Below are 27,706 nucleotides of genomic sequence, written 5' to 3'. Positions count from 1 at the left end.
ATACATAAAAATTAAAGTTCATTAATCGAGTTCAGAAGTCATTTTTTGAGTGAGGTAAGTCACGCAACTGACCTAAAAGCGGAACCAATGACGTCACACACACAAATTTTAACTGCAAAGCAGTAGAAGTCACAAACTGAAAAAGTCAATTTCACGAAGTCAGGAAGCAAGAATCATCTTTCGAGACGACGAATTAAAAAACATAGCAGAAGTCCTGACGTACAATTCAAAGAATTTTCATTGACTAAACAACAACTAGGCCTAGAACCGACTATGAGTGAATTGGGAAAACCATTTCCAAAAAAATCATAAATTTTTTTTAAAAAAAAACTGAAAATGAATGTCAAAATGCCACATTTGTCAAAAACCACTAGCGAGAAAGCGAATTTTTGTTCAAACACCGTTTTCTGGATCTACTTTAAGAATTCACGCCGCAAAACCACTCGCTTTTTCGCTCCACTTCCTGTTTCGGCGTGACCAAAATCACTGCTCCAATTTGACTTCAAAAATCATGAAAATGTGTGAACAGATCTTTAAAAAAAGACAGCGCCCCAATACAATTCAAATTCTTTGAATTGTAAAAAAAACCAGGATTTCCCCAATAGTAGCCGCTATCGCTTCACGGCTATTAATAAGCTATAAAAACCATTATCAGTGTATTACCCTAATTGGACCCTGCGAAGAAAACATGACCATGAATTGTTCCATCTAAAAGCGGTCAAAGTTTCACGCAACATTCTTGATTAGAAAACTCGTTGAGTATAAGACATAAATGGCCTTAAACAAGGTATCAATAATCCCAGAAACTTTGCAAGGATTTTGACAAAAAGTTTGTTCAAAGCGGGATGGGAAAGGAAACAGCTTCCTTAATTGGCATTATCATCATGGTTATTCCCAGGTGGGTCTTTAGTCTCCTTGAAGTAATTTTTGTTCATCTTTTTAGACTGTTTGCTCTTTTTATGTCCTCTGCAACCTCCGTGGCAATTATGACCATCATCTTCATTTCCTTCGTCTCCACTTGACTCGGACGAGCTCTCTCCGAACTCACGAGGTTTCTCGTAGACACAGCAGCCTAAATATCAATTTTAAAAATAGTTAAGTCAAAATAGTTCCGCGATAGTTTATAGTGTAAAGGACATGCTTGTATGACTTGCATTGCATTTATCAAGTCCAATTTTGACAAACTATATTCGGCTAACTATTCAGTTGAAACGCTATTCAAATTCAAAACGTCAATCACTTAACGCCGAGGATAATCATAAAACTTCGTGCGATCAGTGCAATTTAGTTCACCACTTCAGGCCAAAAAGCAGTCTGAAGAAATAGTTCTTCCGGTTAAAAACAGAAAACCAATCCTCCTCTTCGAGTCCTGAAAAACCAATTATAATGAGACTAATAGTAGCCTAGCTATGGCTTCGCCGCTTCGCCTAGCTATAAGATCATTTTCAACTGATTGAAAGTTTTCCAACCTTCTTACTCGAGATTTATGGGCTGAAACTGCAAGTTAAGAGAAAACTCCCAGAATCTCGAACACCGCAAACTACGCCTCAACTAGTCACGTGACGAGGCTGCTAGTCCCATAATAGACAAACACACCAGTTCAAAAAAGACAAACCAGTAAGCATGTATTTTATTTTAAAGTTGGTTTTTGTTGCATAAATTATACTGATGGTTGGTTCTCGAAGGCGTGCAAATTTATATCCGATTGAAGCTCATGCATGTAAATAAATTTGCCCCTAAACAATAGGGGCAGAAAAATTCATAGTTTTAACCTGTAAACTTGTCTGTATTTCCGATGAACTCTTTGATTTGTTGGGGGGAGGAAAAAAGAGCAGACAAAATGTCCTTTTATGATTATTACTCTTTGCTGTGACATCAAAACTGAAGAAATAGCTCAAGTACCTCCCATAGAAATTACAGTGCTGTCAATCTTTTCAAATAAAATTGCGAGAACCAAACTGTCGACTAGTTTTAATACCATTTAGTAAAATTTGACCTGACTAAGTCAGAAAATGGGCTCCAGAAAGCTGATTTACACTGAAAACATAGCCGGTAGATTGCCGAAAAGCCGCCGTTGACGCGCTTGATGCACATCGTGATTGAAACAACGAAAGAAAAGAGATAAATTGACCGAATTGTTTTTCTGCTTTTTTTCAGTTTCAAAAAGTATTCTAATTTGGTGTGCAGTTTCGGTTGGATTCTGAAACTATACTTAATTCAGCTTCTAAACTGAAGGCTAATAAGCTTAATACCAATGTCAGCTAGCAAACACTCTAATGAACTTTGATAACCTAATTCTCAACGACTTAATGACCGGGCTTTATCGGTTTATCCCGTCTCTTTTGATTTTGATCTTTTGACAGTATTCACCACATTGCGTAATTGAATACGTGAGAATTTAAAATCCATTGAGTTGAAACAGTGAGTGAAGTAAGTCAAACGTGAAAATCGTGACTTATGTAAAACGAAAAACGTGATCAAAAGTTAAAGCGAATTTAAAAAACATAGCACTATGAGTAAAATGGGAAAACCATTTCTAAAAAAAATCAGATCGAACAAGAAAACAGAAAATCAATGTCAAAATGCCTCATGTGAACCAAAAACCACTAGCGAGAAATGGATATCTGGTTCAAACAAAAAGCTACGCCCAGAATGAACTATGAATGGATCGGTAAACCCTTTTAAAAAAATCCGATCCAAAAAACGGTAAAAATCAAATTGAAATTGTCGCATGTGAACAAAAAACCTTTAGCGAGAGAGCGAGACGCTGACGGCGGCTATTAAAAATTGTTTACATTTCCTAAGATTTTTTAATTCCACGCATAAATGCCTACAGAAAGTCAATTAAACAGTATTTTGGGATCAACAGAACACCTTCCAATAGAAACTAAGGCAAATAAAGTCGTATTAATCAAATCCATGAATCTGACATGCGGCATAAAAAGAAACAAAATTTTAAGACTGAAACCAAAAGTCACTTCCGTCGAATACGTTTATGCTTTCATCAGCTTTCACCAAATCTGTTTTAGAAAGGCATATTGACGGTAAGATTCACAATTCACAGATTTCTATAGCAAAATAATTAAATTCTTTCATGCGTTTACTTATTGTTCCAGCATTTGCAAGGGAAATAGCAACTGTAATGCAGGCGGACTTTTCTCCAGACACAATCGAAAACGTTTTTTTTTTACAGATTCTAGAAAGATAAGAGTGGTACCATTAGAAAGCTTGGTAAATCTAAAAACTACAAATTTTACCAACCCCCTCTCCTATTTCTCTTTCCCCACTCTTCTCTATAACTTTGGCCTTTAGTTTTAAAAAAGCTCTCAAATGACCTTGAACTGGAGTAACAAACACTCACTTGACCTTATCTCTTTAAATTATAGTCCAGAAAAGTCAATTTCAGTCAGGAAGAAGGAAGAGTCAGGAAGAAATTTTGAGAGTGAGGTAAATCACGAGTGACCAAAAACTTTATCTAGAGCATGAACAAAAACTCCCTCCACTAAGAGCGAAAAATGACGTCAAGCACACAATTGTTGAAATTGCATGAACGAATGAACAAAAAGCAGTTTTCAGCCGATTGAGGCGTCATATGGTCGTAACTAAATTCTTGATAAAAAACATAGCATGACAATTATTGAAACAAGTCCTGTATGAATTATCAGTGACCAAAAACAAAACATAGACTATGACTGACATCCAGAAAATTACCCGATAACAGAAATCGAAAACAAAGTGAAAATCGAAGTCAAATAGACGCTAGTGAACAAAAAACCGCAATAGGGAAAGCAAATTTTTGTTCAAACACCGTTTTCTCACTCGGTTTTGAAATTTGAGTAAAAAATTTACGCCAAAAACCACTCAATTTTTCTTACCATTTCCTGTTTCCGCGTGACCAAGATCATCACTTCAATTTGACTTCAAAATCATGAAAATGTGTGATCAGATCTTTAAAAGCTTAGCCGGAAGAATCCGACTTGAAGTAAAATCAAGCATACATCCTATCCAACCACTAACTGATGAATCTATTAATTTCATTTACAACTCAAATTGAAACAACAAGGAGGAAACAAGTCAGGGGAAAAAGCAAATTATGAAAAAATTTTCATGGAAAGGCATTTTCTTGGAAGATTTCTTGGAAAACATTGTATATAATAGTGTCAGCCATGAAGTCACAGATTGTTCTCGAACAAAAGCGCAAAATTAGTCAAGCCAAAATGTTGCATAAAAAGACAAAATGTTGCAACACTTTTAAAATAATTGCCTCAAACTTGTTCGACAGCAATTAAAAAATGGATATTATTTAACCTTTATTCGTGGTTTCACTTTTTGCAACAATGGCCTAGATCATTTGTTTTTTTTGTGCACTATATTCAAACTCTCTGCGCTACAGAGGTTATATAGTCAAAAATGTTTTCGTCCACAGTTACTTCAGTTTAAACGAACCAAGACTTTTGAAACAAAAAATACATCTTACGTTAGGATTCACAGCAAAACTCATATTCAACTCAAAATTCGAATCTCACATTTCGAGCTTTTCTTGCCCATATTTTCATTATCCACCATTGTACTATCATCAAATGTCACTCCTCGCTGTCTAGCAGAGGAAGAGGGTTCGGGGGACTCCGGGGTTGCAGCATTGGCACCTTCTAGCCTGAGCTGGACTCGATTGGGTGCTCGCTCACTGGATACCTGGACTGTTGTCGCACCCGATGAGTTGCTCGCAGTCGTGGCCATTACGGCCCACGGTTATTAGCGATACCTGGACGGATCTCACTCTTTTTTGCGGAGAAGAATTAGAGCCGACTATCATCGCATTATTCAGTCTCTCATTGCGACCTGAAAAGATATCCTTTTCATTCTGTTTATCAAAAGTATCTCGTTTCATAGAGAATCAAATAAAAAGGAATAGAAAAATATTTGCAGTCGGTTTTCTTTGATTTTTAGAAGTGACCAAAAGCAGATTTATTCTAAAGTTTAAGGAAAGGCATGTGCATGCAGGACGAAATTAGAACCTAAAAAATCTGTCAGAATAAATGTCATTTGTCTCTCAATGATATTCTCTTGAATTTGCGCGTTCAAATTAAATCATATTAAATCAAATTAAATCAAATTAAATCAAAATTGGATGTTTATTCTGCAAATATTTATCGAACTATACTGATGATATATGTACCTGATCAGCAACTAAGTGACAGACCGCCATTAATTAAGGGAATCTGATAATAACGTTTTCCTCTAAGCCTAAAATTTCAATATTGCAAATTTCAAAAATTTATTAACAAGTTCAAAATTAAGAGAGGCGCACTTACCGAAATGTAAAAACTATTTTGCGCAAGAACAGATGGACAAAAGAAAAATGCTTAAATCATTCAATACAAGATCTTCTGAGACTAAAAAAATTAAATAAATTTACAGACTAGAAGCAGCACTTTCCAATTGACTCAAAAAATATCTTTCTAAGAGATGAAGTAACCCATCACAAAAGATGGTGATTGAGAATCTCAAAACGAAAACTCACAAAAGATTACCAGCTGGCTAGAAAAACTTAGTCTAAAACATTGATGTAACTGACAACACGTAGATCCAGCAGTTAAATTACACTAAAAAAAACTTAAATCGATTCAATCGAAGCAACAAAAAACACAAGTGCCAAAAATGAAGAAAAATCGAAGGGCTGAAAACTTCGCCTGACAAAATCGGTAAAAATTTTCTATCTGTTAATAATAAGAACCTGTACTCTTAGAGTCATTCAGTAGCTAAAAAGTGACAAACAAAACTACATCTTGAGGCACAATCAATCTCAGTGAAATCTTGAATTTGCGAATTTTGTATTACTAAAAACATATCTCGTACCTTTGAAAAATTTCTGAGACTTTTCAGAGGGGAAAAAACTGGAAAACAGACTGTGCTAACAATTCTCATGAAACAACCAAACTGAAAGGCTCAAAACTCTGCAACCTACTCTGCAACCCAAAAGATAAATTGGGTAAACTAATATATTGCGGGATAAATTCTTAGAAACTGAACTCAATTTTAAAGAAAACAAACCCTTGGCTTTGACGTCACAGCGCTTATCCAAATACTGAGACATTAGTTCTCTCATTATCTGGTATTTTTTGAGAAAATAAACTCAGTGTTTTTAAATTCAGAATTTATCAGGAAAAAAGCAAAGAGGCAGATAAAAAAAATAAAAAGCACAACATCATTTATTACAATAATCTTCCAAATATCTCAAAAATAGGCATCAATACTTTGAGCGGCATATATTAGACACAAATAGGTTGTTATAAGTAACACTAAAAATTTTAAAATTGCAAAAGAAATCCATGAAAGGCTTAAATTAAAAAGCAAAAAAATAAATCTAACAATTAAAGATCACGGCAGAACTTCACTACAGATAATTGCTAGAAATTGCTGTGATAATTACTAAAAAAAAACAGTGAATCCAAAGACTAGAATCTCATACATTGTATAAAATATAGAAAGTCATCTACACAAATATGAAATAAAAAATAAAAAGGTAAGTCGAAATAACAAATAGATTTCATTACTAAACACTGATTGTTCAATAAATTTACTATCTTCCTCTCAAATCAAAACACTGAGAACAAAATTCGAAAACCAAACATCAGAATGATCGAAAGCAAAAAATGTAAGAAAATTATGGCAAACCCAAAAACTGATTTTTTTCAAAGCCTTATACAGGAAAAACTTTAGGTTTAAAACCAGGTTAAGAACACCTGGTTGTTGAAAAAACATCCACCATATACATCGATTACAAAAAAACTCCTAAAAAGAAACGAAAACAGAAATTATCAAAAACACTAAAACACAAACAGTAAAATTCCGGAAAACAGCCGTCGTTGACGCACATCGGGTTGAAACAAATAGAAAAAACAGACAGAAATTGGCCGAAATTTTTCGTAAGTTTATAAAAGTGTTCTAATTCGGTCTGCAGTTTCAGTTATATTCTAAAACTATACTTAGTTCAGCTTCTAAACTGAAAGCTATAAAGTTTAATGCGTATGTCAGCCAGCGCTCACTCTAATGGACTTTGATAACCTAACGCATTATGATCTAATGACCGGGCTTTATTGGTTTATCCATTTTCTTTTGATTTTGCTCTTTTGATAATGACCGTATTTTCACTACAATGCTTGAGAGAATTTAAAATCCATTTAGTATAAACAGTAAAAGAGGTACGTCGAGGGTTGAACGTAAATATCCGGACTTATGTAGAACGAAAAACGATCAAAAAGTGAAGCGAATTTTAAGAGAAGAATGCCTAATAAATAACCGTTGAGAGGCTGACGGCGGCTATTATAATCAAACAAAAAAGTTCAGAGCCAGTTCCTCAAAATACATCACCGAGCTCCCAAAAGCACTCTTACCAATTGAAGAGCACCATCTATTAGTGCAGCTACGATCAAAAAAATTTTGCTATAAAACCTAACTACAAACATGGAAAAAGCATCAAATCACTAAAAACGGCTTAGAACTGTTCACTATATGCACCATTCTGACCAAAAACTTCTGAAATCGAAAAGCCCTGCATCAAGGGCAACGCATCAACAATAATACTATCTCACTCACCAAAAACAGTTCCCACGACAATTTAATTTGTTATCACTTCTACGTGAAAACGGCGCTTAAACACATAGTACTTCCGGTAAAAAAAACACAGAGAAAGACTCCGGAACTGACTTGAGGTAGACAATCACGGAGGCCCCAGCCAACCACTCGCAATAAGGAATGAGCCTATTTATTCACTATTCATTTTGAAAAATTAGCAGAGGAAAAAAACACAAGAAAAGCCCAAATTGATATCTGGAAAAATATTTGATAAAATTTCTTCAGAAGTTCCGGTACTGAAATCACTATCAGCGAAACAGCTTGCAATATATATAATCATCATTCAATAAATGACTACCACCTGATTACAAAAACAACAGAACACTACAGAGAAAACCGGACAAAAGGAAAAATCAGAAAAAAACTTGCGAAAAAATACCTTAAAGTTAAAAGGCTACCTCCTGAAAATTATTCTGGGAAAAGTTTTAATTATTCTACTGTCCGAGCAGTGAAATATAGCCGACAGATTGCCGGAATAGCTGCGAAGGAATAGCCTTGCGTGCCGTATAATAAGATAGAAACAGATACAGATATAAGTTGAAAGAAATATCGACGCCGCTCATTAAGGTATGTAACAACCATTCCGCGATAAACTAATAAATCTTGTTAAAATTCATTGCGCAGAAGACTTTTCATTATTAAACCTTATTACACATGAGTTCTATTGACGTTAAACTAATTCAAATTAAACTTTAAGCATTAAAATGCTATAAAAGTCACTTCATCGACTGAGGAAAGCGACGTATGATCAATTTTTAATCAAGAATGAGCTAAAACTTCGGCTAAGGAGAATGAGAATTGACGTCGCGCGCGCAAATGCCGTTAGAGAGGAAGAAGTAATTCAGAAAATTTGACTTTTTAAGCTTTGCTATGAAAGAGCGTCAGACGACGAAACAAAAAAAAACAGAGCACCGCAGTATATCTCCGCTCAGCTTGCAGCTTCGCAGCCATAACAAGCCAAGTCCAGTCGAAAAATGCTAAGCAACAATCAAAAAGTATACAATGACGAAAAACCGGGTAAAATTATAAATTTAGTTAACTTCTTTTATTAAAAAAGGTCATGTTTAACCTTGAAGTGTCAACCTCAGTAGCAAAATATTTTAGTACATATATCACAGCTCTAGATTAGACAGTGAACAAAAAAATTATCGCGAAAAAGCTTTAAGCTTAAATTTAAAGAAGGCAAAAAATTTTAAAATGTGAAAATGGGCCAAAATTTATTTAAAATACCCCATTTTTTAACAAACAGAACCACCAAAACAATTAAGCTCAGCCAAAAAGTCAACATATTCCAACACTGTACACAGCTAAAAAGTGTCCAATAGAGGGTATAATCACAAAAACTTTCAAAATTATATATGAAAGTCTAATATTTGCTTCAATAGTTAAAAAACAATCCCAGACGTACTATTACTACCTTAGATAATTGACACAATCACCTTTGACTGAAAAAGTTCAAAAACTAAAAAAAACCGCTTTGAAAAAGCCCTATGTGATCAAAAACATTGCTCGCTTAGCGCAAAATTTTTTACACCTACTTTTCTCGCTCTCAAAATGATGCTTGATCAAAAATTCTCTCTCTACCTGACTTTTGTTGAGTAGATTGACGTAAATACTTCTTCTCACGTGCGGCATTTGACTTCTAAAGATGTCCTCTGAAAATAAAGTATCCGATTTAAAAAAGGTCTCCATTACTCCCCTTCGAATCGTAAAAAACAGAAAACTATAAAGTCTCTTGTAGACGTAAAAAATAGGAGCGCTGTAATACCCGGCTGAGAAGATGAGGGCGGCTATTAATAATTGGTTCAAACTTCGTCCGAACATTATCAATCAGATACTCGCACATTTAAAATTGATTGTATTAGTTGGTGAAAATTTGCCTTGACTCACTAATGTCTTAAACGACTCACATAGCCTTACTCAATTACAAATTGAAAAACGCTCATTTACGAAATCTTTAAACGTTTCATTAAGAAATTGTACAAATTGGCAGAGAATAAGCACACAATAAATAAATAACAATGATTTAGCTCTTCAACTTTCAGTGACTTTCAAATTGCAATGGTTATCTTTTCAAGGCAGCATACACGGTGCCAAACAAGAGGACAGCAGCCCAGCTTCGTTTCCACACCCACAGTCCCTGTGGGGTTAACATTAGTCCAGCTGATGCGGCAGCCCAGAAACAGATGGTTTTGAAGGTGGTCGATGTCGACTTAGGGCACAAATAGGATTCGCCCGGGAACCTGCGTGCTTTGTTCATGTCTTCACTATAGAAATTTTCTAAGTCCCTGAAACGATTTCAAACGTCTCTTAGAAGATGCACAAGTTCTTGGCCAAATAACAAATTTTAGGCCGCAATAAGCTAATGCTACTTTGTAAAGCCAAGCATCCAAGAAGGCGTCACTAAATCCGAATTTATAGTTATAATAATAAAATTTTCATTTGCTTCAAAAAACTTCGGCTCACGGATTACATAGCCGGCTAGACTTCTTAGGTAAGATTTGGACTGTCATTTTTATGAGACACATACACTCCATAAGCAAAGAGCCTTAATAGAGCTTTTTCAAAATTAATATTCGAAATCAAAAACAAGACTCTAATATTCAAGAATTAGGTTATATACTTTTGACACTACTTAGATGCACACTAAAAATTAAAAATTCATCAAGTGATTTCAGAAGTTATTTTTTCGAGTGAGGTAAGTCACGCAACTGATCTAAAAGCCGAACAAATGACGTCACACAAAAATTTTAACTGCAAAGCAGTAGAAGTCACAAATTGAAAAAGTCAATTTCAAGAAGTCAGGTCGCAAGAATCATCGATGGAGACGACGAAATAAATAAACATAGCAGGACAAGTCCTGACGTACAATTCAAGGAATTTTCATTGACTAAACAAAAAACTAGAGCTAGAACGGACTGAGTGAATTTGGAAGACCATTTCTAAAAAAAAATCAGATAAAAAAATATAAAAAACAGAAAATCAAAGTCAAAATGCCACATGTTAACAAAAAACCCAGCAGCAAGAACTGAAAACTTGGTTCAAACAACAAGAACGAGCTAGAATGAACTATGAATGGATTGGGAAAAAATCCAATCCAAAAAAGTAAAATCCAAAGTGAAATTGCCGCATGTGACCAAAAAAACCACCAGCGAGAAAGTGAATTTTTGTTCAAACACCGTTTTCTGGATCTACTTTAAGATTTCACGCCGCAAAACCACTCGCTCTTTCGCTCCACTTTCTGTTTCGGCGTGACCAAAAAAACTATTCCAATTTGGCTTCAAAAAATCATGAAAATGTGTGAACAGATCTTAAAAGACAGCGACCCAATACAATTCAAATTCTTTGAATTGTAAAAAACATAGCAAGACAAGTCCTGAGGAACAATTCAAAAATTTTTATTGACTAAACAAAAAACTAGACAAAGAACGGACAATGAGTGAATCGGGAAAAATTTCAAAAAAAAAACAAAACCGAAATCATTGTTAAAATGCCGCATGTGAACAAAAACCACTAGCGAGAAAGAGAAATTTGGTTCCAGCGAAAAACTAGGCCTATAATGGTCTATGAATGGATTGAAAAATCCATTTAGAAAAAAATCCAATCCAAAAAATCGAAAAAACAGTAAAAAAAATAAAAGTGAAAATGCTGCATGTGAACAAAAAACCTCTAGCAATCAAGCAAATTTTTGTTCAAACACCGTTTTCTCTCTACTTCAAAATTAGAGCAAGAAACCAGGCCTCAAAAACACTCTTTTTCATTCCACTTCCTGTTTCGGCATGACCAAATGACTACTCCAATTTGACTACAAAAATCCTGACATTGTCTGAACAGATCTGTAAAACATAGCCGGCAGATTGCCACAAAATTGCCGCAATTGATTCGTAGATCTGCAGTCTCAAAAAGATAGTAACAGAAACAGACCACAGAGAAATCACTATTTTGTTAATATCTGAGATGTTATATTTTTATAACGAATCCGTATAAGTTATTGCTGCTTCTATTAGCTGCTCTCCAATAACCTTCATTTAGAGCAATACTCACTTAAATGACCTTATCTCTTTCAATTAAAGCGAAGAAAAGTCAGTTTCAAAGTCAGGGAGTCATTTTCGAGAGCGAGGTAACTCAAGCGTGACTAAAAACTTAATCACGCAAATGATCAAAAAACTCGCTCTAATAAGAATGAAAAATGACTTCACACACGCAATTCAGTTGAAATTGCATGAACGAATGAAAAAGCAGATTTGAAGTGATTGTGACTTCATATGGTCGTAACAAAAATCTTGACGAAATAAAAAACCAAGAGACGGCCAATAATAGCCTCAACTATCGCTGTGCGGCTAATAAAAAAGACAGCGCCCCAATACAATTCTTTGAATTGTAAAGACCACGATGTGCCCAATAATAGCCGCTATCGCTTTCGGTTATTAATCAATCAATATAGAGTATTTTGGCATTGGACAATTTAGCGAGCTCTTATGAGCTATCGATCTTTTCAGTTTGAGCCCCCCCCCCCTCCACCCACCACCACTGTTACAGCACGTGACATTACATAGTAAATGGTAATGAGCAAATATGGCCCGTGCTTTTTTTTGGGGGGGGGGGGGGTAGTGGTGGTTGCAACTAATAGTATGCGCCCATCAAGCTGGGGAGGGGGGGGGGGGCACAAACGGAAAAGATCCAAACTATCAGTTCTTATACAGCTATTATGAGCAGAAATAGGGTGAGTGACTAACTGGTCTTTGTGCTGGAATCGTTCGTGGAGCCACTTTTGAAATTCCTGCTCGTCTGACGGTGGATCCCTGATGTCTATCCGGTTCACTTTCACATGCACTCGATGGTAGAAGCCGAGGGCGAAGTCTAATAATAAACACGACGAGGTCTACCTAATAATTTCTTTATATACCTGTAGATCAAATATGCATACGAGGCCCCCTTTTTCTTCACAAATTTCATTTTTGTTCAAACGTCGTAGCAGCATCAGCGACGAATCAACGTTAATTTTGATTCTGATGCAAACTGAAAAGGGAAAACCAAAGAAATTCGAATGATCCTAACTGTCTATCTATTGGAAAATTTTCATGCTGACGTTGCAAAAACTCTGTTAAATTTCTTTTGAAAAGAATTTTGTTCTCCGTCGCTCTTCCGTTAGAGGGTAACTTATTCCATTTTTGTATGCTCTTCAAAATCAAAGATCTTTTACTCTGCTTAGTATACTTTTGCGTTCTTATTATCAGCTGTTTTGTCCGTTTGTTCTGTTTTAACTGTAGGCGGTTTGCACATTTTTTAAATGTTTCTGATACTATCCTCTGATTCAAGTCTGTGTGGAGTTTCAATATGCTAAACTTTGAAATAATTAATTCAGCTGGTAGGACATGCGATTTGAGAAGGATATCACGACAATGATCGAATTTACGACGCATATAACACACTTTTATGACCCAATTAATCTGTCGATTTATACGCTGTATATTTTTTGCTGACAATGTTTGTACATAAACTCCACTGAATGACAAATGAGACAGGACTAAAGATTTGAAAACTTGCAACCTTACTTCCAAAAGTATATAGCTTCTTACTAGATATAGTGAGCGAATGGCGGCCGCCATTTTTTTAAAACTACATTTAGATGAGCTTCAAAAGTCAATTTTGAGTCAAGGTGTATTCCTAGATAACGACAACTGTCAGCAGATTTTATCAAATTTCCGTTTAAAGTAACTTTTGGTTCTAATTCGTCCCTGGTAGAAAAATAAACTAGTTCTGTTTTATCAGCATTCAAAGTGAGTTGATTTTCCTTCAAGTAACTGTCCGTCTTCAGTAAAATATTTTCTATTTTTGTTGCAATTGTTTCTCCTGGTTCATATCGACATAAAATACAAACAAAATTGCAAAGAAAACGAACAGCTTTGAGGCGCAAAATTTTTCCAATCCAGCTGACCATCAATATGTACACAATATTGTATATCGACTGTTTTGCTTGAGTTAAACTGCTCCTACTGACTATGAAGTGATTTTTGTGTAAATTTGTCAGAAAAAAAGTACTACTAATATTAAAAAACAAATTGTCATATATTTTTAAAAAACAAATTCTCAAATTGCGATAGCAAGAAAAAGATCTCTGTATTAACACAGCCACATGTTGCCGATTTTTTGCGAAATAGGGCTAATTGAAAAATTGAAACAAAAATTAAAATATGCAAACCAAGAAATCAGAGAAAACGAAAATACTTACGATTTTCTTCGTTTGTTCGAATCTACATTAATCTTCGCAACTGTTGATTTCTATTGAATTAAGAAATTTATTAACTGAAACAGAATATCAAAATTCGCTGCTACGGGTATTCCTGTAACAATGAAGACAAACTTTCTTGAAAAAACTGATAAAACTTTAGAGTAAAATCTAATTAAAAACAAAACCTAAAATATAAAAGCTCGAAGAAACTCGCGAAATTCAATTTTGTCAAAATCTGAGCGAACAAATAAAAATCGAGCAATCTAGTCAATTCAGAATTTGATTTGACTTATTATGCACACAATTCACTAAAAAATAATGAATTTACAACAGTACAAACAAACAGTTTTCTAAGAATGAGGCCAAAAATTCTATTCTTTCATTCCACATTTTGTTTTTTTTTCCGCGGATACTTAGCTCTAAATTACTGATCACCGCAAATTCAACATCCCAGCTTCAAATTCAAATCGGAACTCACAATCGCTACAAACTTTTTATGAGATAGATCATTTGAAACTAATGGGACTAACTTGTGAAGCTAATTTTTGAGCTTCTGAAGCCCAAGTTGACCGGGAGATATTTCTCCTCGTAGGCAATTGTGACGTCATATACTGCATCGACGTAGTTACGCAATTCATTCACACTCAAGTAGGCAGCTTTCACTCTGGGAGTCAAATGATGCTTCAACACAGGCAGGCCTACAACACGAAACATTACAGTACAGTCAATATCATTTTACAATCGATCTTTGTGGGTGCCTAATATTTGAAACCTCCAAGCGCACGTGACGTGCCATATTTCTACAATGATTTGAATTTTAATGGTACCATATTCTGGATCCATTCTGTACCCCCTCCCCTCGGTATAACGTTCATAAACTCCGTCCTGGTTTCACAATAAAATGAATGTTTTCTCAAAATGGACTGGCTTCCCGTTTGTTCAACTTCACTGAGTATGCAATTGAGTTAAAAATTTCAGAGATGAGTCAACTTCTGGACAATTTTTTTAATTGTGAAACTTGCGCTGAGTTTATCTTAATATCGTGATATGTGTTCTCAAAGTCACAAAGAGGCCACTAGTGTAGGGGTACGACGGTATATCTTTCTTAGAAGTGACCTTAGGTTGGTCTAATATGATGTCCAAGAAATTAGTTTTTACTTAGTACATATATAGGGCGTTCACTTACCTTCGACGTTCAGTATTAAAGTGGCAGAAATAACGAATTATATTATTTTTTCGCTTCAAATTTGTAACATTTCTCCAATTTACCTAAAAGAAAACAGAGCAGAAAATGCCCCTTTACTTTAAGTTCGTGGCAAAAACTTGAAAAAATGCCACACCGAAAATGAGTCCAATTGAAACCATTTATCGCATTTTATAAAAAATCATAGCTGGATGAACCCAAAATGCGCCACTAAAACTTTTAAATTTTTGTCCACAAAAAATTTATAGGATATTGTACCCTTAAATTAGAACTGGCAACTATATGTTCTGATAAATGCTAGTTACATAATAACTCTGTAATCTATTTTCCGTCACAACTTTTCTGAAGAATTGAAAATCATGAAGAGTTTCATGAAAATTTCAAAAATTACAACTTTCACCTGTAAATGGGCGAATAAAGAAAACTTCTATTCGACTGGTCTGTCACCCTCAAAAATTTTGTCATCTGGCTTTTAGTATTAGAGTTTTTTTTTGCAAAAAAAAAGTATTTTTATACACGCCTTTGAAAATATTGAGAAAGCATTAAAATTGTTCTTCTAGACCTCGATTAATTTGAATTAGTTGATAGCGTGGTTATCAAGCTCTTTCAAAAGAAGAAATCTAACTAATATGTGGAAAGCGGGATAGATAACCTGCAAAATGTCAATTTTGAGCTTTTTTCTCCTGAACGCGCAGGATGACCTCTTTGCGCAAGCTATTTGAAAAAAAACGACCTTCACGCGATTTTGCGGTAAATTGCAAAACCGCTAGAGGAGCTGGAGGATTCAAACAGCTAGTGTTTTATTTATCATCCATTGCCCTCGGAGATGACCGCAAAAATTTGGCCCTTCAGGCTCTGGAAAAAGACAAATTGCGAAAAAAAAGTTTGATGACAAAATAACGCACAAATGTTGGTCCATATTGTCTCGAGGAGTTAAAAAAATATCCACACAAATATAAATTATCCAGGCAAACACGAGGCCTTGGAAAATGTTCTTTTTGCTGAACAAAAATCTTCGACACAAATTCTTTTCATTTGCCATTCGCTACATAACAATTGAAGAATTAAAATGACTTTAGTTTTTATACTTTGTTTCAAAACAATATAGACGATACATATATTTTGATGATGCGGAGCAATCATGGACGATTATTGAAAATTAGAGCGGACGCAATCAAACCGATTTCAGAGAGCTTTTCCTTGACTTCTCGCGGCAAACCACCGTCAAATCTTACTAAATATCAGTCGAAAAGTCAGAAATCTACAGTAACAACTTAATACTTCATTCGAGAGCACTGAAGATCAAAGAGATACACATATGTGAGCAACAATAATAGCGCCATCGAAAATTTTATTTACGATTAAAAAAGGATAAAGTCGGATAAAATACGGTGCTCTCATCTGGAATTCCACAATCAGCAATAAACTGGAACTACCTGCAAATACAACAAAGCATTGCTTGTCGCACAATTACAGGCTGTGTAAAAATGTCCGACATCAATACCTTACACAATGAGGGTGAAATGCTGCCCGTTAGAGCAGAAACTATAGCAGAGCGATTTCTATCAGGCAGTTATCAGAGCCACCGTGCTGATCATAAAACAACCTGTTCAACCATAATCATAATATTTCCAAGAGATTCACCAGTTTTTGACCAATGAGACCGACACTAAATAATACTTATAGGGTCAGCTTGAGCAATTAAATCGCAACGAATACAAAAATGCGCTCAGAATTATCCACTGACACACGGTCCAGACTCAGTTGAGCAAAGACAGGAAGCAACTAGAAAAATCTCAATCAACGATAGCAAAAGATCAAAAGCTGCCACGAATTGCACGTATCCAATTAGCACAACTGAGACATGAATACTGTTCCCTGCTAAACTCCACGGACCTGAAAATGATTGACCATTGGGAGAGACCAGTAGAGGTAGCCAACTGGCTGTTCTTCTAGACCTCGATTAATTTGAATTAGTTGATAGCGTGGTTATCAAGCTCTCTCAAAAGAAGAAATCTAACTAATATGTGGAAAGCGGGATAGATAACCTGCAAAATGTCAGTTTCGAGCTTTTTTCTCCTGAACGCGCAGGATGACCTCTTTGCGCAAGCTAATTGAAAAAAAAACGACCTTCACGCGATTTTGCGGTAAATTGCAAAACCGCTAGAGGAGCTGGAGGATTCAAACAGCTAGTGTTTTATTTATCAGCCATTGCCCTCGGAGATGACCGCAAAAATTGGCTGGACTTAGGACCATCAGTCCAACACGACCGCACTGTACAGAATATTCCGCCTTCCTTGCCCCTTTCCCCCGATGTTGTCCATGCCCCTCCTGGCCCCCTAAACCGGGACCGCATGTCATTCACCATGGCGTAGATGCAAAAATTTTGCCGCATCACAAGCAATTTGTGGATAGACAGTCACACTAATTCTAACAAATCTATTTTTATAATGACAAATGCAACTAGGGTACCAGATAAGAACAACAATAACAGCCTCCATCCCGCCAAAAATTACCTGTTAATTGCATCTCTGTGCGACAGCTACAACAACAAAAACGTCAAAAGTAAGTTTGCACCCTCTATTTTTCAAGAAAAAAAACTCATTTCAGCATCCTCCAATTACATTTAAAAAGCTCTTTACACCATCGATCCTCTTGCACTGAGCTCATCTTAACATTGGGATATGTGTTAAGTCACCAGGAGGCCACCAGCGTAGGGGTACGATAGCAAGTTTCTTAGAAGTGACCTTAAGTTGGTGTAATATGAAGTCCAAAAAATAAGTTTTCACTTAGTACACATATAGAGGGTGGTGTTCACTTACTTTCGACGTCCAGTATTACAGTGGCAGAAATAAATTTCTATTCGACTGGTTTCTCACCCTCAAAAATTTAGTCATCTGGCTTTTAGTATTGATGTTTTTTGCAAATAAAAATTTTTACACACGTTTGAAAATACTGAGACAGTATTAAAATATGTTTTTCTACACCTCCATTAACTTGAAATAGTCGATAGCCTGATTATCGAGCTCTCTTTCGAAAAAGGAATCAACTAATAAATTGAAAGCGGAAGGGATAACCTGTAAAATGTCAATTTTTTCTGAATGATCAGCATGACCACTTTGGGCCAGCTATTTGCAAAAAACGACATTCAAACGATTTTATGATAAATTGCAAAGCCCCTAGAAGAGCTGGAGGACTCAAACAGCTAGTGTTTTGTTTATCATCCAGTGCCCTTGGAGATAACCGCAAACATTTAGACCTCAGGACTCTGGAACTCTGCAAATTTCGAAAAAAAATTGAAGACAAAATAACGCATGAATAACGTCTCCATATTGTTTCGAGGAGTTCAAAAATATCCAGACAAATGTAAATATCCAGGCAAATACGAGGCCTTGGAAAATGTTCTTTTTGCTGAACAAAAATCTTCGACAAAAATTCTTTTCATTTGCCATTCGCTACATAACAATTGAAGTATAAAAATGACTTTAGTTTTTGTACTTTGTTTCGAAAGGATAACAAAATAGACGATACATATCTTCGAATATAATTCTGCTGATGTGGAGCAATCATGAACGACTATTAAGAATTACTTTCTGTTGACTTCTTGTGGCAAACTGCCGCCAAAGCTTGCTAAAAATCAGTCAAAAATTTAAAACGGTCAGGTAAAATATTGCAATAATTGCAAAAACAACTACAGTAACTGCTTAACACGTTATTTGAAAGCAATTTAACACAGATCAAAGAGTTACTCATATGCGTCACTGGAAAATTTAATTTCTGATAAAAAAATCTTTTTCTGGAATTAACAGCAACTAATTTCACTAAAAAACTAACAAAAAAAACATAACCGACTAACGGGGGCTGATGGGGGCAGCACTGGGTGGGGGGGGGGGCAAAAGCGCGGTGGGGGGGGGGGGGGGGTGGAGCCAATAGTGGGGGTGGGGGTCAACAAGGGGGGGGTGTCAACCTCTAAGAACCGCCCCTCACACCATAAGTATAAGTATAAGTCTCCAAGACAGTTTGAGCTGAAACAGACCTGAAAAGCTCTAAGAGCACATAATGCCCGCTGGGCGCTACCGGTTTATCCCGTTTTTGAGGACGAAAAGTCAAAAGCGTCAGACGAAAAATTGGTCAAGCGAAAAATCGCATAAAAAAGACCGACAGGACTAATATAATTGCTACAAACTTCGTTTGAGAGCAATTAAATACCGAATCAATCAATTTTTCGCAAAAAATGTGTAAAATTTCAGAAGATCAAATTGCACAAACTGCATAATACAAGCAACAAATTTTTGGGTTGAATGGTTTCGGGGTAAAATGGCGTTGTGGGGAGTTTAAGTAAATAGGGATATAAAAGATGAGCCCAAAAAAAGACTGACCAATTTATCCAGCAGAATTTTTAAAAAATCAGAGGGTTAAAATGTTCATTATTCTGAACTTGTTCCAAAAAATGTTTTTCACAAATGTTTGAGAAAAAGTATGCAAGTTTTGGCTTTTCGTCATTATAGCCTTCGAAAATTCGGATATTTTCAGTTACAGAGCATGTGTTATTACACGGTAAATCATTGTGTAAAAATATGGCACGAGTCTCAAGGGGTGCAAATAAAATGCACCCACTAAGCTGAGGGCGCAAACGGAAAAGATCCGAAAATTCTACTTTCGCAAGGATCTATGGGGTCTTTCCCATTATAGCCCCACCCCCAATGAAAATATAGCCCCCAATTATGGTATATTTACCACGATTAAGGGGGCTATAGGTTATGAATCAGTCCAAAATTCGGGTTTTTCCCATTATAGCCCCCCCAGCTTAGTGATCAGATAAACTATAGCAATCCCCCCCCCCCCCAATCATGGTAAATATACCATAATCGGGGGCTATAATTTCATGGGGGCTATAATGGGAAAGACCCCAAAATTCTAACCCAGTTTTTCGGCATATTCTTGACTCTTTTTGACTACTTTTGGTTTTTCTGGATTGTAGCGGGTTCCCTCTGGAAAGATGACAAGCCACAGAGGCATCTGCAACTTCGGATAAACCTACAACAGCAAACTAAATTAAACCGTAATCAGCATATACTAAATAACAATGCAATTAAATCAATCAACGCATTCTAATAGGTTTCTAATACCTTTGATATGTTCGGTTCCATACCCCCCCCCCCCCGCCAGCCCACCTGTTATGATGACACATAAATGTTAATTTTACTACTAAGCAGGTAACGTTTCTTTGGAGGGGGATAAGATTACGCAACACAGTTGCCAACTTAGGGTCATATTAGGGTCATAAACAACCCCGGGATATAAATTTTGTCAAAGAGGTTTTTCATAAAAGATTTTCCGACAAATTCCCCCAGTGTACTATCTATTTTTCACTGAAAACTAATCGTCATTACACAGCATTTTATAGTGCGTTAAAGACCTGTACGCAGGAGGAGAGGGGGGCATGAAATAGATTGTAATAGTTCATACCCCCAACTTAGTATACACTGCGCAAGCACACACGTTCTACGTCAACACACAATTATATTATGCGCACAGTTATATTAAAGCGCAATTACCCCCCCCCCCCCCCCCCCCAGCAATCACCCCCACTGCTGTTTATGACCCCCATGTTCCAAATAACGAGTTATTATACAGCAACTTTCACTAAGATATAAAAAATGATACGTTAGTGGGGAACCACGTCGTATAATCTAGTAATCTACGGGGAGGGGGGGGGGGTAATTTGTACATTCCACTGCCTTCCAGACTGAACAACTTTTTAATGCTAATACCGGAGTTTACTTTACGCGTCTGAAGAATCTAGCAAGATCTATAATTTGAAAGCTATCGCTCAAGCTTCATGCGAAAAATCGTCATAATCTTGTGAAAACCACCTAATGTATGTCTTTACTCTAAGAATGGTTTGCATAGACTAGTTAGAGCTAATAGCCAAAAAATAATTGATTTAAATGTTCAAACTTAGAAATCCTTAATCTGCTAGAAAACGTTAATAAACCTATTGGTCACAACTAACCGCCTGTCAGCAAAAAAACTGTTTCCCTTATTTCTTACTAATAGCTTCCTTTATACGAAGGCCATGGTCAGCAGTTTCTATCCAAAACAGCCAACTCCCATCCCCCTTTAATATTTAGTCCCCCCCCCCCCCCCCAACCGAAATGCCCTTACTAATTTACACATAAAAAAGGCTATTTCAGATCAATTTCTTTTTTTTTCAGCGAAGTCATAAAGTGCGCAGCGGTTAAAACAGAACAGATCAAAAGTTGCACACCTGTAATTGGTCTTCGATATCTTTTTGAGTGCCAGATCTCCTGACGAATACACAGCTGTGCTGAGGAAAGTACCATCCAAACACAGGGATGTACTTGATGGTGTCTTTCAGAATGTACCTTACACTTCCAAGGGATCCCTGTTTCAGAGCCAGCATCTCACAGACCACCCAGTCGGCTAAATACAAATCCACCATTGCGTACGCATAGAATTCAAGTGTTAGAGGAGTTGCAAGCACGAGCAACTACTGTGAAAATGGACCAGTACTGGATTCGAACCAGTATCTCTTACTTGCAAGCCTAAGGGGCTAACCATTACACTAATTGGTACAAAGCTCTCGAACTTGGGGATCTCTTATAACCGACTCTCGTGTTCTTTTCTGAGCTTATATTAAGCACAATTTAGATTAGGTTTGACTTCAGGCAAATTATTTGCTCTTGAACGAACGCTGAAGCCTCTATATTAGTTGTCGATAAACTTTGCTTAACTGTTTGCCTTTTCGAGTAACTTTAATCACAAGTAATTTCTAGCTTTTAGCGTTTCCCTCTATTTCCCGACATTAGGCAGTTGAAGTAAATCGGTGAGTTATCTATCAAATGAAAAGCACATCGAAATCGGTTTCATTTATTTCAATTATTTTAATGTTGTTGTAGCTGTCGCACAGAGCTGCAATCGACGCTTATTGCAGTTCTTAACCGGTACCTTAATTGCATTTGTATCATAATAAAAACAGATATATTAGTAGATGTGTGACTGCCTATCCACAACTTGCTTGTGGTGCGGTGACTTTTTTTGCATCTAAGCCATGCGGTCCCCGGGGTTAGGGGGGTCAAGAGGGGCATCGACAACATCGGCGAAAACGGACAAGGAAGGTGGATTATTCTGTGCAGTGTGGTCGTGAAGGACTGATGGTATTAACTCTGACCAGTTAGCTACCTTTACTGGTCTTTCTCAGAGGTCAATAACTTTCAGGTCCATGGTGTTCTTAGTGCAGTTCAAAATGTGGTTCACGTCATGTGGTGCTAAACATTTGGGGCGGTGGTTATCAATTGTCACAGATCCTACTGAAGTAAGAATTTAGCAGGGAACAGTATCCAGTTCACAATTGCGCTAGTCGGATACGTGCAATTCGTGACAGCGTTCGTTCTGCTATCTTTGGTGGAGGTGTGCCTAGTTGCTTGCTGTCTTTGTGCGACTCAGAATGGACCATGTGTTGGTGGATATTTTCGAGCGCATTTTTGTATTCTTTGCGATTTAATTGTTCTTTATTGTTTGTGTTTTTTTACGAGGTCTCTAAGTATCATTTAGTGTCAGTCTCATGGGACAACAACTGGTTGAGAAAGTTGTTTTATGATCAGCACGGTGGCTCTGATAACTTCCGGCTAAGAGTTACTACCGGCGGTTTACACTCGGTACACTGCGAAAAACGGGTTTTTGCGAAGGGATTAGGCAAGCCCAGTCTATCTGGTCCCTAGTGTACAATTATTTAAATCATAGTAGTTGTCATTCCACCCATGGAAAAGGGTTTGTATAAAGTTTCCTCAACATTTTTCAACAGATTAAAACACATCTGGCATATTGCCAAAAAAATAGCTGCAATTGCTTCTAAAATTAGAAATGCAGAATTAAGACCAATAAAAAATTAAGAAACCAATTGATGTCACAACTAGATCTAGACTTAAGTCTTATTTTTAGAAGCCGCCTTTAAAAAAGACTGAGACATCGTCATTTGACTTTCAGTCCTCAAAATAAAGTAATTGAAGCCGATTTGATGGTGACGGAAGTCATTTTGAGAAGGGAGTTAGGTAAGTCAGGCGTGACCAAAAAATAACGCATTCGTTTGAACAAAAACTCGCTCCAAAATAAATTCACGCACTCAAAAAATTGCATTATTGAATGATCAAAATCTGATTTGGAGTAAGCGTGACAAAACATCACACGCTCACAAAAAAATTGACGATGAAAGAAAAAAACAGAACAAGCGCTGAATTAAAAACCAAAGAAAACAAATATAAAAAGTTGACTGCATTCTTAAATAAACTAGCCTATGATTGCCACAGAGCAAATAACCACACTATCACAAAAAGAGAAAAATAAAATCTTTCAGCTGTTCGGAAATAATTGGCGTTCAAGAAAAAATATTAGCTCCAAGAAAACACAAAGAATCAAAAGTACTCGCAAAACTAGTCGCCAATTAATTAGTTATTATTGAAATTAATGAAACACAAAAAAAAACAAATGAAGGCCAAGCTAAAAAAACACTAATGTTTTACTAAACATTGTCATAATCATTATAAAAACAATAAAAATCAACCGAGAAGGCCAGAAAAAAGCAGCGTCTTGGCAACCCTAGGATTATATGCCGCATTGAACAGGTTCATTTATGCTTTAAGGGAAAAACAAAAAAGAAATAAACGGGACCTGTCACTGCTGAGACCAACTAACAAAATTATGAAAAGAACAAAAACAGGCCAAAAACTTCAATAACAGTTTACGGACAGACAGTGCCACAAACATAAAAATCTCAAACTATCCAGTGGAATTATTAAATAGGCTCAATCATGTCTCATTGAAAAACCAAAAGTCAAGACAAAAGAACAAATAAGGACGAAATAAAAAAGCACTTGTTTGTTTAAACATGGAGCTGAACTCCAAAAAAAAACAATTAACCGCCCATTGATATATTCATAAATTTTAACAGCAACATTGGAACACGTGCATAGCCTTTAATAACATTCCCGGAAAATCAAGCTAAAAAACAATGAAATCAGAAGTCTCGGGATACATTTTTCTTTCGAAAACAAATTAGTTCCAATACCAGTTTCTCACTCCACTCTTAAAGCCGATGGAGCAGGAGCAGTTCAGGGTTCAAAAGTACTTGCTTTTGCGATCCTTTTACAACTCAAGCGTGACTAAAATCACCACTCTAATTCGACTTCTCATTGACCAGAAAGTCAAAGAAAAAAATAAGAGGAGGCCAATAATAGATCCACTCAGCTATCGCATTTATTAACGCAGTTATTTATAACCAAGACTCATAAATGAAGCTTTGTGGTAAACAAAAAGAATGCTTAAAGCCTTATCAATATTTTGAAAAACTTACTTTTTAGGAAAATCGGGTACAGCTGACGTCGGAAGTTGCGTGAAATACGCTATACATTTACGACTGTTTCTCAGGATAGGTGCTAGGAATCCAGACCGGCAGGGCTTTAGCCAACAAGGAAAAGTGAGAAATCGCGCCAACAACTAATTCTGATGTGTCGACAAACCGGATTGGCCAAAATATCAATAGTTCGACCAACATTACAATTATTGTTGTGCGGTCGGTTTGTCGCTTTAATTTTTTTATTTTTTGGTGTCGGCTAAACCCCTTTTAAGCAATTCGGCGATTCCCGTCAAAATAGTATTGCACTAATAGTCAAAATAGTATATTGGCAGGTTTCTAAAGTAAGAATAAATATTAATCAGTATGCGATGCCGATTGGTATAAGTATGGTAGGGTCTAGGAAAATAACCCCACGGAAAAAACCCACTTAACTTTGGAAAGGAAATAAACCCCCACGGAAATACTTTCGGTCGTGGTAATTTGTTCGGTTGTTATAGTTTCATATCAAGTCCCATGGGCCGCTGAGGCATGGCCATGGCCCGTGAGGCATGCCCAGACGCGCTAAATGCACAGCTCTTTAATAGTAAAGTGGGGGTTTATATTCTATCTAAAATGAAGTGGAGGTTTTTTCCGCAACCGAGTATGGTACTGATTATGTCCAAACTATATAGTCCACGACCAGGACAGAGTGAACGGAAAGCCTGCAATCCTTCCGAATTATACTATGATTCGCCCCCCATTTACAGCGCACGTGCCATTACATAGTTAATCATTATGTAAAAATATGGCACGTGCGTCAGGGGGTGCAAATAATATGCGCCCACTAAGCTGGGGACACAAACGGAAAAGATCCCGAATTTGTGTAGCATACTGTTCACAGGCTGTAAAAAACAAAAAATTCAGTTGAACTAATTTAACCTGCACTTTGATGATTGGACAGCCAGATGACCTTTTCTTTCTTCTTCAGCACCTGCTCGTAGTCCCCGTATAAAACAAGCTGAAACAAGTTATCATTCTGATATGAAATCAACACATATTTGGGATACTTAAAACGGATATTACCGCACTGAACTTTTAAAAACATAGCTGGCAGATTGCCAGAAAATAGCCGCAATAGATTCTAAGATCGGCAGTCTAAAAAACAGTAAAAAAGACAGACCAAAAAAATTCGTCTTTTCATTGAAGGCTGATCTGTTATAACTTGATAAAAAATCTGTATAAGTTATTGCTGCCTCTATTAGCTGATCTCAAATAAACTTCATTTAGAGTGACACACACCCATTTGACCTTATCTCTTTGAATTAAAGTAAATAAAAGTGAATTTCAAATTGAGGAAGTCATTTTTGAGAGTGAGGTAAGTAAAGTGTGACCAAAAATTTAATCACGAGCATGAACAAAAAACTCGCTCCACTAAGAGCGAAAAATGACGTCACACATGCAATTCAGTTGAAATTGCATGAACGAATGAACAAAAAGTGATTGTGACGTCATATGGTAGTAACAAAAATCATGACGACGAAATAAAAAAACATAGCAGGACAAGTCCTGACGTACAATTCAAAGAATTTTCATTGACTAAACAGAAAACTAGACCTAAAACGGACTATGAATAGATTGGAAAAACCATTTAGAAAAAAAATCCGATCCACAAAATCGAAAAAACAGTAAAAATCAAAGTGAAATTGCCGCATGTGAACAAAAACCACTACCGATAAAGCGAATTTTTGTTCAAACACCGTATTCTCACTCTACTTTAAAATTAGAGCGAAAAAATTTCACGCCGCAAAACCACTTGCTTTTTCGCTCCACTTCCTGTTTCGGCCTGACCAAAATCACTACTCCAATTTGACTTCAAAAATCATGAAAATGTGTGAAAAGATCTTAAAAAAAAAGACAGCGCCCCAATACAATTCAAATTCTTTGAATTGTAAAAAACCAAGAGAAGGCCAATAATAGCCCCAGCTATCGCTGTGCGGCTATTAATAATTAAAATAGACAGAACTTAAAGGAGAATACAAACTTAAGCTTCATTTACACTTGTGTGGGGAGGAACTATATACTCAAATGTGTTTTTTTTTCAGTCAATTTTGGCCGATCGATATATTCATCGTAGAAATGTGAGTGGTATCATTAAAAAGCTGTTCCAGCGTAGAATTCAAAATTAAAAAGATTTTCTTGAATTTCGTTTTTTTTAGGAATTATCGAGGATTGAAGTTTTGTCTGAACACGGGATATTTGGGATACTTTCTATAAAAATAATATTTCAAATTAACATTACATGCCACAAAATGAACCAATTGTGTGTTCCTAATAGACTGAAGGCGATAAAAAAAAACAAGTTCTGGTCTCATATGGAAGTTCACTATAAAAAAACCGAATTCTGTTTGAGAGCTCTTTTTTTAGAAAACTTATCATTTTTTTTGTTTTTTTAAGTCACCTAGAGACCAGTCACTTTTCATATCGATGTTCCGTTAACGACAAACTTTATTTACAGTCATATGAATGTTTTGAACAAAAACCAACCATAAACTTGTTTTCGTGAACTGTAGTCAGTCTCAGTAATGACAGGACCCTCTTCCTTCCTACTGCAACCAAATTTTATCTGGTTAGCGGTTTTATCTACTAAATATTGGATATATGACTTCAATGTCTCATTTTTTTTTAATTTTTGTGATTATTTTTGTATTATTAGTTACTTTTGAACTCATATCACCTTATCCAAAAATTGATAGCTCCAATTGGCTTAGAAAATGCGTTCAGTGGATCATTGATAAAGTTTTCAGGGAAAAACTTATGGTTTAAATGACTTCGGCACTTTCTCGCATTTTTCTACTGAATTTTTGGTTTTTGCCTGGTTTTGTTGTTGTTTCCATAGTCATAAGACTTATTGTGATGTCTTATTGATTACCTATGAATGTCAAACGTCATTGTCCTCACATCTGGTTATACTTGAGCGTATTTATTGACTTCCGTTGAAAGCTAGTGATTTTAATGGCTGTTAAGACTTTGAAAATAATTTTTCGAAAAATTTTTCTGAACATTAACTAATGTTAAACTTTTTTTCGTGAAATGTTAGTCAGTCTCAGTAATGACAGGATGCCATTTTTCTACTGCAACCACAATTAATCTGGCTAGCGGTTTCATCTTCTAACTATTGGTTCTATGACTTCAATGACAAGATTTCAAATTTTTCTAGATTTTTGGATATTTTCGTATTATTGGTTACTTTTGAACTATTATCACATGATCCAGATATTGG

The 27,706-nt window shown here is 36.1% G+C and overlaps 2 protein-coding genes across 2 annotated transcripts in view; both read right to left on the bottom strand.

Annotated features, from left to right (window-relative positions):
* Window positions 1–755: 755 nt before the first annotated feature.
* On the bottom strand, window positions 756–4,836 carry LOC142352989 (uncharacterized). The gene is made up of 2 exons (XM_075405158.1): window positions 4,527–4,836; window positions 756–1,072 (listed from the first exon to the last, which is right to left on the bottom strand). The coding sequence occupies exons 1-2, from the start codon at window positions 4,735–4,737 to the stop codon at window positions 867–869; spliced, it is 417 nt and encodes a 138-aa protein (XP_075261273.1). The 5' UTR covers window positions 4,738–4,836; the 3' UTR covers window positions 756–866.
* A 4,744-nt stretch (window positions 4,837–9,580) lies between these two features.
* Window positions 9,581–27,706, bottom strand: part of LOC142353443 (1-acyl-sn-glycerol-3-phosphate acyltransferase epsilon-like) — a 34,617-nt gene continuing 16,491 nt past the window's right edge. Inside the window, exons 3-8 of the mRNA XM_075405685.1 lie at window positions 25,366–25,444; window positions 21,343–21,518; window positions 19,994–20,108; window positions 14,398–14,565; window positions 12,372–12,495; window positions 9,581–9,923 (exon numbers count right to left, since the gene is read on the bottom strand). Coding sequence (XP_075261800.1) covers window positions 9,701–9,923; window positions 12,372–12,495; window positions 14,398–14,565; window positions 19,994–20,108; window positions 21,343–21,518; window positions 25,366–25,444 — 885 coding nt within the window. The 3' untranslated portion in view covers window positions 9,581–9,700. The remainder of the gene's footprint in view (window positions 9,924–12,371; window positions 12,496–14,397; window positions 14,566–19,993; window positions 20,109–21,342; window positions 21,519–25,365; window positions 25,445–27,706) is intronic.

This window comes from Convolutriloba macropyga, chromosome 14 (assembly GCF_964194025.1).
Source record: "Convolutriloba macropyga chromosome 14, txConMacr16.3, whole genome shotgun sequence".
Classification (NCBI taxonomy): Eukaryota; Metazoa; Xenacoelomorpha; order Acoela; family Convolutidae; genus Convolutriloba; species Convolutriloba macropyga.
This window is presented reverse-complemented; position numbering and strand designations above follow the sequence as displayed.